Genomic DNA, 13,631 nt, shown 5'->3' with positions numbered 1-13,631 from the left:
ACCAGCTACATTTTTGTTAGTCTCTAAGGTGCTGCAAAACGATTGGTTGTTTTTTCCAGGTACAGACTAACAGGGCTACCCCTCTGAAACTTTTGAAAGGGCTTAAGCATGTTAAGCATTCATGGCGGTGAAGCCCGTCTTCTGAAGGTAGGGGGGAAGCCCTTGTAGCCAATATAGGGCACTGCTTTCATCTCCTTCCTTGGTGTAATTAACCCGCCCCCGCTTTCGGGGAGGAGAGGGGGCCGAGGCGGGCGGACAACAGCACGTGTCTCCGCCCCCAACAGCTGGAGCAGCCCGTGGTTACTGCCTCGCCTCATCGCAGCGGGGCTCAAAGACCCTCCTGGCCACCAGGCTGCCAGGGCAGCGCGGCGGGAGAGGCTGGGGGCGCGCGGTCCGGCTGCCGCGGGGAAGGGGACCCCCCCCACCCCCACGCACTCCGCTTGGCGGGCGGAGCCGTCGGGCCGTGCGCGCCCCGTCCCAGCGGACTCGCAATTCGGCGGCCAACTTGCCCCGGGAGGGCGAGGGAAGGTTCAGCGCGACGGGATCGCAGCCGCCAGCAGAGGGCAGCGCCGAGCTGCGGACGCGCTCTCCGTGCTGGGGCGGGGGCGGAGCGCAGGTGGCCCCCTCCGGCGGCCTGTGGCAGAGCGGCCGCGGGCAGCCCCGGGCAGGCGAGGGAGCCGGGCTGTCTCACTGCAAAGGGATGGGGGGGCGGGAAATGCGACCGAGCTCTGGCTGGAGCCGCAGGTTTGCCCCGGTCCCCGGCTCTTCAGCGGCCTCGGGCAGTGCTGGATAGGAACCCGCTGAGGCGTAACCGTGCCCGAAGGTACATGGGGGGTGGCTGCAAATGCCTCGTGCCTCTGCCGCGTCTGTGGTTTGGGATGAGCGGGGCTTTGCTATCGCCGCAGCGCTGCTGCTCCTCGGCTAGCGCCCCAAAGAGGCTGCCGGAGTCGCCCCCCTGTGTGTGTGCGGAGGGGAAAAACCAAACTGAAAGAGCCTGTCCTGCCCTGCTGTGCCCGCTTAGCTGCTCTCAGTTCCTGGTCCTGAGTGCGGACCAGGTGAGGGGCCCTTGAGAAGTAACTAAACAGGGAACTGAGCTGGGTGTCTTAGGCGATTAGGGCTTCAGAAAAGTGAGTGGCCTTTCAGAGTGCAGCACTGGGAGTGAGGGGCAAATTGCTGCTTTCTGTGTTGTTTGATGAACACTGGCTGGGTTCAGCTCAACATGAAAGTAATCAGAAATGGACCCTACCCCCAGCCAGTTCTATCAAAGCAATAGCAAATGCCTGCTCCAGTGCACCTGCCCAGGACAAAACTATTGGGGCACAATCCTAGAATCTGAGGATAGGGATTTGACTGGAAAGTAATAACCCATTTATTGACTTACAATACTTAAAAAATTGTGAGGGGGAAACAGTGAAAATGTTTTAAAATATAAATGTTGCATGTATCATGATTGTTTTCCAAATTGTGTACATTATACATGCATCAGTCATGGGTTTGTTGTGAAATCAACCTTGATGTTTCTCAGAAATAGTGCAACAGCTATTTAGAAGGTGGTTAAATTTATCTGATGCAATTTTAACAACTATTAGTAATTAGGGATGTAAGAGTTTAACTGATTAACTGATAAACATCAGCCTGAGGGATTGGCAGTCTGGGGGGCCAGCAGCATTGGGAGTTCATGGGACGGCTGGCTACCTGTGAGACCATGGGGTTGGCGGTGCAAGGAGACAGGAGCCCGGTAGGCCGGTGCTGGTGGGAGCTCATGGAGCCAGCAGTCCACGAAGCTGACACTGTCAGGAGCTTGCAGGGCTGGTAGTCCACAATGGTGGCACTGGGATCCATGGCATTGGCAGCCCGTAGCACCGGCAGCTCATGAGGCCTGTGGGGCTTATAACATTTAACTGTGTAACTGATTAAAATTCCATCAGCTACATAGTTGATTTTTTTAACCTTTTTTACATCCCTACTAATAATCAGAACTGGTTCTTACACTCCAGCTAATCACTAGTTCAGTCACTGACCTTCCCTCTCCCTCCATCTGACAACATCCCACAGTATAAACCATGTCATGGTGCTCCTGACCACAGAACATTTGCATGGAGAAGAGTTGCTCCAGTACACATTTGCATTATGGTTTTGGAGAAAGGAGTGCACAGCCATCCAGCACAACATAAAAAGCAGCCACAGTTTGCCAGTGGTGGTTGGCCTCCCCTCAGTGCTTCCCCACAGCATAGTCTGTGGGTGGAGTTCTAGTGGCATCTCAACTACACTGTGGTACATATCATGAGCAAGGGTAGTGTTAACATTGCCAACCAAAATGCACAGGTGTCTGCTTGTGCAGGGAGTTGCAGTTTATGCTTTGCTGCCCCAGCAGGATTCAGTCAGTACCTAGAAGTGAAATTGATTGGCTCCCTCCATTGCTACAGAAAGGCCAAATGCCTAAGTGCAACTGACGCACCCTGGCTGAGCTGTGTAGAAAGGGGTTAGAAAGAGACAAGGCTGCATGAAGGGTTCTGCATCTTTCTCCATACCATGGAACTGAGAATTTATCTATATGCACAATTTGTTCCATATAGTTAGTGATACAGTCCCTTTACTGCACCTGCAGTTAAATGAGTATAGCTTCTTCAAATAAGGGAAGGGGAATAAAGTGTTAAGGGAAAGCTACATTCACAGGAAGGTTTGCATGGAGTTAATTACTCTAAGTAGGAAAAGAAGTTGCTAACTGAAGTAGTTGAATTGGTACAAAATAGTATGCAGGTCAGACCTAAACCTTACAGTAGGTTTCTCTCTACATTTAATATCTGTGTTTGATATGTAGTTAGGCTGAGAGAGAATAGGTGCAGTCAATACATCCCTCAACTGTAGAGATCCACTTTGTGTTCTGCTAGGAGAAAAATTTAATCTACATATGTCCAAGCTACTCCTACTCCCAAACCCATTTACTCAGCCTGAAATCCATAGCCCAGGTGCGGAACCTAAGTGAAATTTTCTAACTAAAACGGCACATTAAAAAGAAACTTAATAAATTTGTATTTTGACTATTTCCAGATGGTTTCTCTCTAAAGTACGGAGTTGTGACATGCATATATTTCCTCTTGAGCACTGATTACCGAAAATTTTGATTTTAAGGAATAGCCTAAGTGTTTGCTTCCCTGGAAACGTGCTTTTTCTTTAAATTATGGTTTAGTGAACTGTAAAATGTCCCACATATGCTAATCTGAATGAATTAGCTATTTGTGAAATTCTTCAACAAACTGGAGATGTCTCTGGGCAAATCTGATCTTCACAGAAGGTTTATACAAGGGTTCGGGGGAGGGGAGAGGGAGAAGAGTGATTGTTGATCACATCCACTAATTAGTCAGAATTATGAATACATTTCACTGATTGATGAAGTAATCCCTGTATGGGGTTAGTGTATACATTTAAGTTTGTTAGAATGCTTCAGTATCCTTTGGTTGAAAGACCAGCAAACACAGAAACACTACTGTCTATAAAGTAGTCAGATATTTTAATACACTCCTGAACAGCTTTGGGAGCCTGATCCTGCTGAATGGTGAGTGGATTCAATATCAGCTGAAGTCCACTGATGTGCAGGGTGCTGAACATCCTTAATGGTTTCAGTCCTCCTGGGTTCCAAATGCTGGAAAAGCATAAAAATATGAATTGCATGCAAAGGCAATCTTTGGGGAAGGAAAGGAAAAAAGACCCCAGAAGACTGCTCTTACACTGAAGCAGCAAAAATATTAAAGAGATCTGAATCTCTAGAATGGCAAGGGTTGGAAGCTCTGGGGTGGAGAATAGGTTACATCTACACGATGGCTACATCTACACTGCAGGCTTTTTGCGTAAGAACAGCTGTTCTTGTGCAAAAACTTGCTTGGTGTCTACACTGCACACGCTTTCTTGCGCAAGTAAATTTACAGTACAGCTTCTTCTGTTGGAAAACAGGGCTTCTTCTGCAAGAGTTATTCCTCTCCCCATGAGGAATAAGCCCTCTTGCGCAATAGCTCTTCCACAAGAAGGCAGTGTAGACAGGCAGCATGATTTTCTTGCGCAAGAAACCCCTATGGCTAAAATGGCCATCAGAGTTTTCTTGCGCAAGAGAGTGTCTACACTGCCATGGATGCTTTTGCTCAAAAGCAGATGGCAGTGTGGACGCGCTCTTGTGGAAGACCTTTTGCACAAGAACTCTTGCACAAAACAGTTCTTGCGTAAGAAACCCGCAGTGTAGACGTAGCCGATAAGTTTTGCCGGAAGAGGCAATGCAAATGAAGCGTGGATTAGCATTTTCTCAGACTTCATTTGCATAATCTCTTCTGATCCATTTTTGTGCGAAGGGTTTTTGTGTAAAAACAAGCAGTGTGGACGTTTCTTTTTTGCGCAAAAAACCCTTTTTGCTCAAGATCCGTAACTGATCAGAAGAGATTATGCAAATGAAGAGTGAGAAAATGCTAATCCATACTTCATTTGCATTGCCTCTTCTGGCAAAACGTGTAGGCTGCGTTTAGACTGACATGATTTTGCGGAAATACTTTTAACGGAAAAGTTTTTCCGTTAAAAGTGTTTCTGCAAAAGAGCGTCTAGATTGGCAAGGATTCTTTTGTGCAAAAAGTGCTTTTGCACAAAAGCATCTGTGCCAGTCTAGACGCGCTTTTGCGCAAGAAAGCTCCGATGGCCATTTTAGCCATTGGGCTTTCTTGCGCAAAAAATTAAGGTGCCTGTCTACACTGGCCATCTTGCATAAGCATCGGGGGGAAGGATAGCTCAGTGCTTTGAGCATTGGCTTGCTAAACCTGGGGTTGTGAATTCAATCCTTCTAGAGGCCGTTTTGGGGCAAAAATTTGTCAGGGATGGTGCCTGGTCCTGCTGTGAAGGCAGGGGACTGGACTCTCTGACCTTTCAAGGTCCCTTCCAGTTCTAGGAGATAGGCAATCTCCATTAATTTATAAAATTTAATTTATCCCTGAGCAGGAGCTTAAAAGTATTTGTGCAAGAAGCACTGATTTTGTACATTACAAAGTTAGTGCTCTTGCACAAATTCAAGCGGCTAGTGTAGACAGCTGAGAAGTTTTTGTGCAAAAGCAGCTACTTTTGCGCAAAATCTTGCCAGTCTAGATGCACCCATAGGCTACGTCTACACTTCAAGCTTCTTGTGTAAGAACGACACTTCTTGCACAAAAACTTGTTGGCCATCTACACTGCACGCGTGCTCTTGCGCAAGTAAATTAACAGTAAGGCATCAGAATAAAGGGCTTCTTGGGCAAGAGTTACTCCTATTCTCACAAGGAATAAGCCCTCTTGCGCAAAAAGGCAGTGTGGACAGGCAACAGGTTTCTTGTGCAAGAAACCCCTTTGTCTAAAATGGCCATCAGAGCTTTCTTGCACAAGAGAGCATCCACAGTGCCATGGACACTTGCACAAAAGCACATCTCTTGCGCAGAAGCACATGGCAGTGTGGACGCACTCTTGTGCAAGACCTTTAGCACAAGAACTCTTGCACAAAACAGTTCTTGCGCAAAAAGCCTGCAGTGTAGATGTAGACGTAGTGTAGATGTAGCCTATGAGATTTGCTCTTAGCTCACACACCCATTGAATATGGTAGGTTTTCTGGTGTCCTTTAAAATGCATTTAGCATAATCAATAAATCAGGGGCCATGGATTTCTCCTGCAACTCTTTAAATTGCATGGTTTGCTAGACACTGGAAATAACCATCTCACACCTGACCTCCAAGCTCTGTGCATCAGATGGGATCTAAAGAACACAGAATGGTCCCTGCATATAAATGTTATCTGATTCCACCTGCCCCCAAACAAATGTGACTGAGGTCAGATCCTTGGCTATGGCCACAATGTACATAGTGCAAGTCAGGGGTGAAGAGGGCGGCAAAGGTGACTTAAAACCCTCTGCAATCCTTTATCCTTCTGCAGCGGTCGATAGATCAGTATCCTTTGCCGCATTAGAGCAAGAAGTTCAAGCCAGGGCCAGGCTCTAGTGGCCCCAAGGAGCTGAAGGCACTGGTGAGGAGAAGCATGGCATCGCAGGTCCCAGCCACAGATTTTTTTTCCTGTTGCCCCAGCAACCTGACGTGAGAGAGGCATAAAACCATCTAATTTCTGCTTCAGCAGTTGAGCTTTTTATGAGGGGTTATGCTCCTCAGGGACAGGTAAGTTCACTTTAGGGCCAGTTCATGGTGGCTGCTGCACCACACCAGTGGATCATGCACTATGTTTCAGGAGGGCAGCTAAAGTTCCAGTAAGATTCTCTCACTTATGGGTCCAGAATGTGTTTTCCCTCCTCCCTTATAAATAAATACAAGTTTAGCACAAGTTTTGATTTTCTTTTCTTTGTCCCAGAACAGGAGCCCCCATGCTGCTGAGTCAGCTCCATTGACTTGCATTGATGGATTTATGGCTACCCCAGTGTCTGGCTGTTGAGTAGAGAGAAGGGTCTCAGTAGGCAGGGATGAGCCAGAGCTCCTGCTCCCCTTCTGTGTCTCATCCCAATGACGGCTCCAGCTCAGCTGAGTTGTTAAATGGTGAGCAAGAGTAGCTGGATCCTGTGGTAGTGAAGTGCGTCTCTTGGAGTGAGCTGCAGAGACTGGCAGTGGGATGGGGCCAGGGGAGCTGTGTCTGAGTGACTGTCAGAGCTGAGTAGCCACTGAGGGAGGGAAGGGGTGGAGAGAGTGAGATCCGCTCTTAGCTCACACGCACAGGCACAGCCGTATAAAGCTAGGGCTGCTCTGTTGAACAGGCTGCATTTCTCCTGCTGCCGCAGCAGCAGCAACGGCATCTCTGGCTCCTCTCCGCCCTGCTTGTAGGTGTAGAGGGATTAAGGAAAGGAGGGAAATCCATCACGTAGAGGAGGAAGTGGAGGAAGGGGGGCATTCATTAGCATTCCTGTGCTTTGCCTGAGCTGGCAGCATCTCAAGGAGAGATCCGAGGCCAGCCCAGGAAGGGAGCTGAGATTAGGAGTGGGAGCCCTGTTCCTGACACCCAGCCCCCCAGAACTCCTCAATCCTGTTTGCCACCAAGCACTTGCCTTCCAATCTCTGCTCCACGTCTCTTTCCCTCTCTTTATCCTGTTCCGAGTGCCTGTTCTTGGCAGCTGCCTGACTGCTTTGGGGCTTGAACTGAACTTTGCTTCTGGCTTTGGGTCTCTGCATCTGCCGTACTTCCCCAGCGAGGCTGGCTGTCAGGATGGGACTCCAGGAGCTGACTGTCTGGCTGACCGTGGCCGTGGGGCTCGTACATGGTGAGTGGACTTTCTGTGCTTCTCTTTCCCTTTCAGCCCTCTCTGACTATTTTTATGAGGGCTCTGCTTGCCCACACATCCTTTGGTAAACCTTTCTCCACAGAGTTTGGGTTTGAGTTTACTCTCCTGGTTCTTGTCATCAGGAGTAACCTTGCTGATGAGGCTACTGTGCAGATGCTCTACAAGCTCTCCCTAGCCCAACAGGTAGCCAGGTGCAATGCTTGTCAAGCTGAAGGGAAGGGATGTGATCACTACTGTGCCAGCATGTAAGGGGGATGTTCTGTAAGGGAAGAAAGAGGCAATTGCCTGGCCCTTTAATTCCTTTGGAGAGTCTTCTGCAGGACTCTTTTGCAGTGATATATGGACTGATGCGCACCCCTGTATTTTCCCCTCTCCTCACATACTGTTTTTGCATTGGTGTTCAGATCAGTAGTGCGAAAACTGTTCTTTAGCTCAGATCCCCATCTAGGATAAACCTCTTTAATAGCATTTAACTCTTTGTTAAGGGTAGAGGCTAGAAAGCTGAATAGGAAGGGAAACAGACCTCTGTCTTTCTGACGGTAAACTCTTCAGGGCAAGGGCCCTGACTTCCTTTGTGTGGGGAATACAGGTTTGGTGATCTGGAAATAAGCTAGAGGAGGGAATGTTGCTTTAGGATGGGGACAGGCACATAACACAAAAAAACTACTGATTCTTACAGTGCTGTGGATTTTCATTTGTATACAGTACTCTAATTATCTCTTCTAATGGCTCTTTCATACTCTGTGTGTGGGCGTGATTTTTTCTCACCAAAAGTAAATGACAGAATCAATGCCCTCCCTGGAATGATATGGCATTTTGAGGTGCATAAAGATTATAAAATTTCCCCAGTGTTGTTTAGTATTTGTATTACTCTAATGCCTAAATACCTTAGTTGTGGACCAGGGCCCTGTTGTGCTAGGTGTTGTTCACACATAGAGCAAGAAGACTGCCCATGCCCGTGCCCCAGGGAATTTACAGTGCAATGATATGTGTACTTTGGTTGTCCTTATAACTTCCAGTCATACTGACATTGCCTTGTCCTTTTCAGATATATCATATTCTTCTAGTTGCAGCTATGCTACAGCAAGTATCAAATTATGAAGTGTATTTCATCCCTTAAGAACTGGTACATCTCACTAGTTCTTATCCCTGATCCAAAGGATGCAAATGTTGACACTGCAGTTTTAACATTTAGAAATTACTCTCCTGGGTAACAGAGAGGAACTGGTCAGAGACACACCAACCAGAAGTTTTACCTACTGAGTTAGAGAAGAGAAGAGGCAAGTGGAAGCAGTTTTGGGCTAAGAGTTTGCTATGGTAACTAATGGAACAGATGTAATACATGAATTATGGTAACATTTATTGCAAGGAGAAAATATAAATCAAAAGGCAGTGTAGTGCTTGATTTGGCTAATGGGAACAGATTCTGAATGGAAGCATTTCTGAGCTCTGCATTCTTTCACATCATGATGCTGGCAGTAGATTCCTAAGAATTTATCTATTTACTTGTTCAAAGTGTCCCTGCAAGGAGAGTTCCAGAGGAAGCTCTATAAGGAGTTGCTGAAGAATTACAATCCTCTGGAGAGGCCCGTGGCCAATGATTCCCAGCCGCTTACTGTCTACTTCACTCTCAGCCTCATGCAGATCATGGATGTGGTAAGTCTTTAACATTACATGATGCTACTTCTTTAAAAGGCTGAACATTACTGCACCTAATCAACTTAGCAATGGTACTATGAGTGTGATGGGTGGATGGTAGAGCTTTTTAAAGAAATCACAGGTAACCAAAGAGACAGTTCATAGCGAAGTTTTGTCTTATTAATTTTAAAAAAATAAAACAAGACTTTAGTTGAGTCAAATGAAAGTCTTTCTGAGATATGCTCAACCTCCTAGATATTCACAAACTTACCAATTCTCAGAATAGATAGTTTTCAAAGAAAAAGCCAAAGTCCTTGCTTTCTCATAATACTTAATTATACTTTGATTCAACATGCAAGTGCTGTCTTTTGAAAAAGATAGGAAACAAAGATCCTGATTACAGTGGCTGTTCATGAACTCATGGCACCTTTTTCTGGAGGTGGGGTATTCTGGTAAATCTCACCTTAGATTATTGTATTTTACATAGCTTCAGTATCTTGTTTTAAATAATCTATTATTTGTGTCTTATGCTAAACTTTTTTGTACCCATGTGCTATTAATTAGTTCCTGTGTTTCACACCATAACTCGTCACATATCAACAGTGAATGAAGTGATTTCTGTGCAGAATTTTTTATATTTGCATTTGTGAAATGCCAAAACTGCTGTGAAAAAACCCCTATGAATGGCTAGAATGTACTATAAGAGTTCACAGATATGTGATAGTAGGTGGTTATACTATATTGTTTACTACTTCATTCATTTTTATTAGATTTAAAGTAATTTAGTAAATTAGTTATTTAAAAAAACTAATAGTTAATTTCCAAATGTCATAATGTCTCCAACAGATGTTTAAACTAGTAAAAAACATTAGGAGCAGCAGAATAAATAAATGGATGGGATTGTACAAGACAGCTTGATTTTTTTCCCTTAGAAGCTGCTGATTGGCAAAAGCTGGTCACTGTTGATGAGACTGTCATAAGATCAGTACACAGAAAGCTGTGCAGGCTTAAATGTTCATAGTTTCCAATAAATACAGGTTAGACCTCCCTGGTTTAGCACCCTCAAGGCCTGAGTGGTCCGGAAAGAGGGATTTTGCCCAACCAGAGGAGGTAATTACTAGGCCCCCTGCCACCAGCCCCTCCTGCCCAGCTCTGCTCTTGGCCAGGCTTCTCGTCTGGCTCCCCACCTGCCATCAGCTCCGCTGCCCTGCTATGGCAGCCCATGGTCCTGCCACTGGGGCTCCTGGCCTCACTGCAGCAGACCGCTGCCCTGCCGCCATTGTTCCCCACTCTGCCATGGCAGACCACTGCCCCATCCAGAGCCCGCTGGCATTCCAGCCACTCTGCCACAGCTCAGCTCTACTCCCATGGCAGGGCTCCCAACCACTGGCCTCCCTGTAGTCAGCCTGGCTGGGTTCCTGGCTCCCACAGATCTCCTGTGTCTAGCCCTCCATCAGGTCTCTCTGGAGGTCCTGCTGGACCACAGATGTTGACAGACCAGGGAGTCCTGGTTGAGAGAGGCCAGACACAGGAGCCCGTTTAATTTTTAGGCTGCAAGTTTTACATCTCCATGACCTAAATGGGAATCATGATGGGTATTTTTAGTTTGAGATTTATTATTCACTGACATGAGTGTAGTGAGCAGTAGGCAATGGTTTGTGTCTGTGCAATTAAGGCCAGCAGGTAAACCTATCACTTATATTCTAGCTGTGGCTGTTGTCATAATAGTTTGAATGCATGATCAGTAAGAACGTAATGATGCCTGTACTGGGTCAAACCAATGGTCCTTCTAGCTCAGTTTCCTGTCTTCCAGCAGTGGCTGGTATCAGGGGCTTCAGAGGGAAATAACAGAATAGGGATGTTTATTGAATGATCCATCCTGTCGTCCAGTCCCAGCATCTAGCAGTCAAGTTTAGGGACACGAGTGTAGGGTTCTAAGCTTGACCATCTGGGTTTCTGACAATTGATGGACATAGTCTCCATGAACTTACCTAGGATGGATGTGTTACATAGGCTGGAATAGGCAATTTGAAGAGGCACTGGCAGCTTAAATATGGTGCAAGGTTTAATCAGACTGTGGCTGCACCTTCATGGGCACATAGTAGAGCAGTGGTCTCCAACCTTTTTAAGCCCAAGATCACTTTTTTAATTTAAGTCAGTCCAGGATCTACCTCAAACCCAAATACCCTGACCCCACCCCTTTGCCAAGGCCTTGCCCACCTCACTCTGGGAAGATGGGGTACAGGGAGACAGAGTGACATCAGTGCCCCTGTGCCTCTGTCTCCCCCACACTGCACAACAAGCAGGAGACTCCCAGGGGGCAGTTCTGAGGCTCTGGGTAGAAACAGCAGGGCAGTACAGGGAGGGGCAGCTGAAGTGTCCCAGCCAAACTAGTCAGGATCACCTGTCAGAGGCTCCAAGATCTACCAGTAGATTCTGATCTACTGGTTGGTGACCACTGTAGTAGAGAGAGGTCAACTATGTTATGGTTCAGAAGCAGTGTTCCCTCTAATTTCTTACGTCCATGTATGAATGACACGTTTTAGTTATGTGTACTGATAGGCAGGTGATACATCACTTACGTATTGGTGCACATAACAAAAGTCATTCTGCACAGGGACAGTATGTGGCAGGGGTGAGGGTGAGGAGTTCACAGTGTAGGAGGGGGCTCAGGGTTGAGGCAGAGATTTGGGTTGCATGGTAAGGCCTTTGGCTAGGGATGCAGGCTTTGGGATGGGCCTGAGGATGAAGGGTTTGGGATGCAGGCTACCCTGGGAAGAGAGGACTACTCCCAGTCCTTTCTCACTGTAGCAGCTTGGGGCCAAGTGAGAGGTGCTTCTCCACTGTCCCGGGAGTCTGTCCTCCCCAAACTGAGGCAGGTCTGTGGCAGCTCCCAGTTGGGGCCAGTGGGCAGAGGCACCTCTCCCTAGCCACGGCAGCTCCACAGCAGCCCCAGGTTGGGGCAAGTGGGCAGAGGCACCTCTCCTGTGGCCATGGCATCTCTGGGGCTGAGGATTGACAGGCAGAGGTGCCGCTCCTGCAGCTGTGGCAGGTTTGGAATTTTGTGGGAGTAGTTTTTTCCCTGCACGGGGCTTAATAGGTAGCAGTGCAGCCACACGGCTGTGCAGCTTAGAGGGAACTTAGGTCAGAACCATATGCATAGCAGTAGACTAATGGAGATGGTACTAGCTTCCCTGTTGGATAGAATACACAGGTTGATGGTGGTAGTAACAGCAACAGGTTTTTTTACAGTAATGCCTAAGGAATGACCATGAATAGGGATCCATTTTGCTTGTTGCGGTACAAATCCAGAGTTAGACTGACTGCCCCAAGGAGCTCACAGTCTAGATCAAACTTCCATCCCATCACTTAATTTCATCTGGCCTGCAGCAAATTTTCACGCTGTGGGCCAGAAGCCCTTGTATGCCCTTGCAGCCTATTGGCACAGGGGAAATCAGGGAAGGTCGGCTCTGCATGCTGCTCCTGCCCTCTCTGCAGCTCCCATTGGCCAGGAGTTGCAGCCAGGGGGAGCTATGGAGATGGTGCCTGAGGGCACAGGCAGCAGGCACTGTGCAGAGCTGCCCATTCCTCTTCTTGGGGGATGAACATGAAGGCTGCTTCTGGGAGCAGTGTGGGGTCTGGGCAATCAGGGATCCTCTCATACATCCCAAATCCCTCATCTCCCCGACCCTCAGGCATGCACACTAAAGCTGTGAGGGAAGTTTTGAGCCTCTGCTCCCTCCTACCTCGCACGGCTGGATGTGGCCCATGGTTGATGTTTCGCTCTGTCAGTGGCCCCTGATAGAAAAATGGTTCTGAACCCCTTGTCTAAATGAATGAGACAAGCAGAATGAACAATGTGATAGCCACAGATATGTTCTGCATTTTTGTGCATTTTTTCGATCGACTAGTTGATTAGTCAGTAAGAAGGAGAGCTGCAGCGGGGTTAGCTCCTGGTCCCAGCAAGCTAACTCCGCTGCAGCTCTGCCTTTTAAAGGCTGAAGAGCAGCAGAGGGAACCTGGCCCGAGCTGGGAATCAGCTAGCCCACCTCATGTTGGGTCCCCTCCTCTGCGCTTCTGATTTTTAAATGTATAAGAGTCCATGGGCTCTTAGTATGTTTAAAGGGCTGGTGCTCAGTGGGAGTGACCTGACACAAGCTAGGCCAGCTGATTCCTGGAGGCTCTTAATACATTTAAAGGGCTAAAGCGCAGCAAGGGGGACCCAGACTGAGCCGGGAATCAATTGGCCCAGCTCGTGCTGGGTTCCCCCTCCTGTGCTTCTGATTTTTAAATGGATTAAGAGCCTCCTGGCTGATTCCCGGCTCATGACTTGTTCCTTGCTACTCCCCTGCCCTTTATGGGGATGGTGTTGGGGGGAACCGGCTTTTAAAACAGCTCCCCCAGCACCGGCTCCTGGGGGAGCAAGGCAGGGGAAGCGACTGGTCGAAGAACTAATCGACTATCTGATAAGCTTTTGTTTTACAGGATCTTTCAAAAAAACCTTCCCTTTTCAAAAGAACCACGTCTAGACTGCGGTTTTACTTTCGAAATAGCGCTTTTTCAAAAGAGCGCCATGATGCGATTATGCAAATGAAGCACAGAAAATTCAAATCCCGGCTTCATTTGCAATTTTGAAGTGCCTAATTTACATCCCTCTGTCCAAAGAGGGATGTAGTCTAGACACACCCGTAGTGTGGATGCTAACCGTGTTATTTCG

General features: G+C 47.5%; 1 protein-coding gene across 2 annotated transcripts in view; it reads left to right on the top strand.

Moving 5' to 3' along the window:
• Positions 1 to 293: 293 nt before the first annotated feature.
• Positions 294 to 13,631, top strand: part of CHRNA7 (cholinergic receptor nicotinic alpha 7 subunit) — a 102,341-nt gene continuing 89,003 nt past the window's right edge. The window contains exons 1-2 of one of the 2 annotated variants that reach the window (XM_014571449.4): positions 294 to 823; positions 8,793 to 8,932. In XM_014571449.4, the coding sequence (XP_014426935.1) occupies positions 8,915 to 8,932 (18 nt within the window). In that variant the 5' untranslated portion in view covers positions 294 to 823; positions 8,793 to 8,914. Of the gene's footprint in view, positions 824 to 4,951; positions 7,256 to 8,792; positions 8,933 to 13,631 lie in introns of those variants that run through there. The other variant, XM_089781987.1, reaches the window with a different exon arrangement.

The sequence above is a fragment of the Pelodiscus sinensis genome, chromosome 14, assembly GCF_052426305.1.
Source record: "Pelodiscus sinensis isolate ZL-2025 chromosome 14, ASM5242630v1, whole genome shotgun sequence".
Classification (NCBI taxonomy): Eukaryota; Metazoa; Chordata; order Testudines; family Trionychidae; genus Pelodiscus; species Pelodiscus sinensis.
This window is presented reverse-complemented; position numbering and strand designations above follow the sequence as displayed.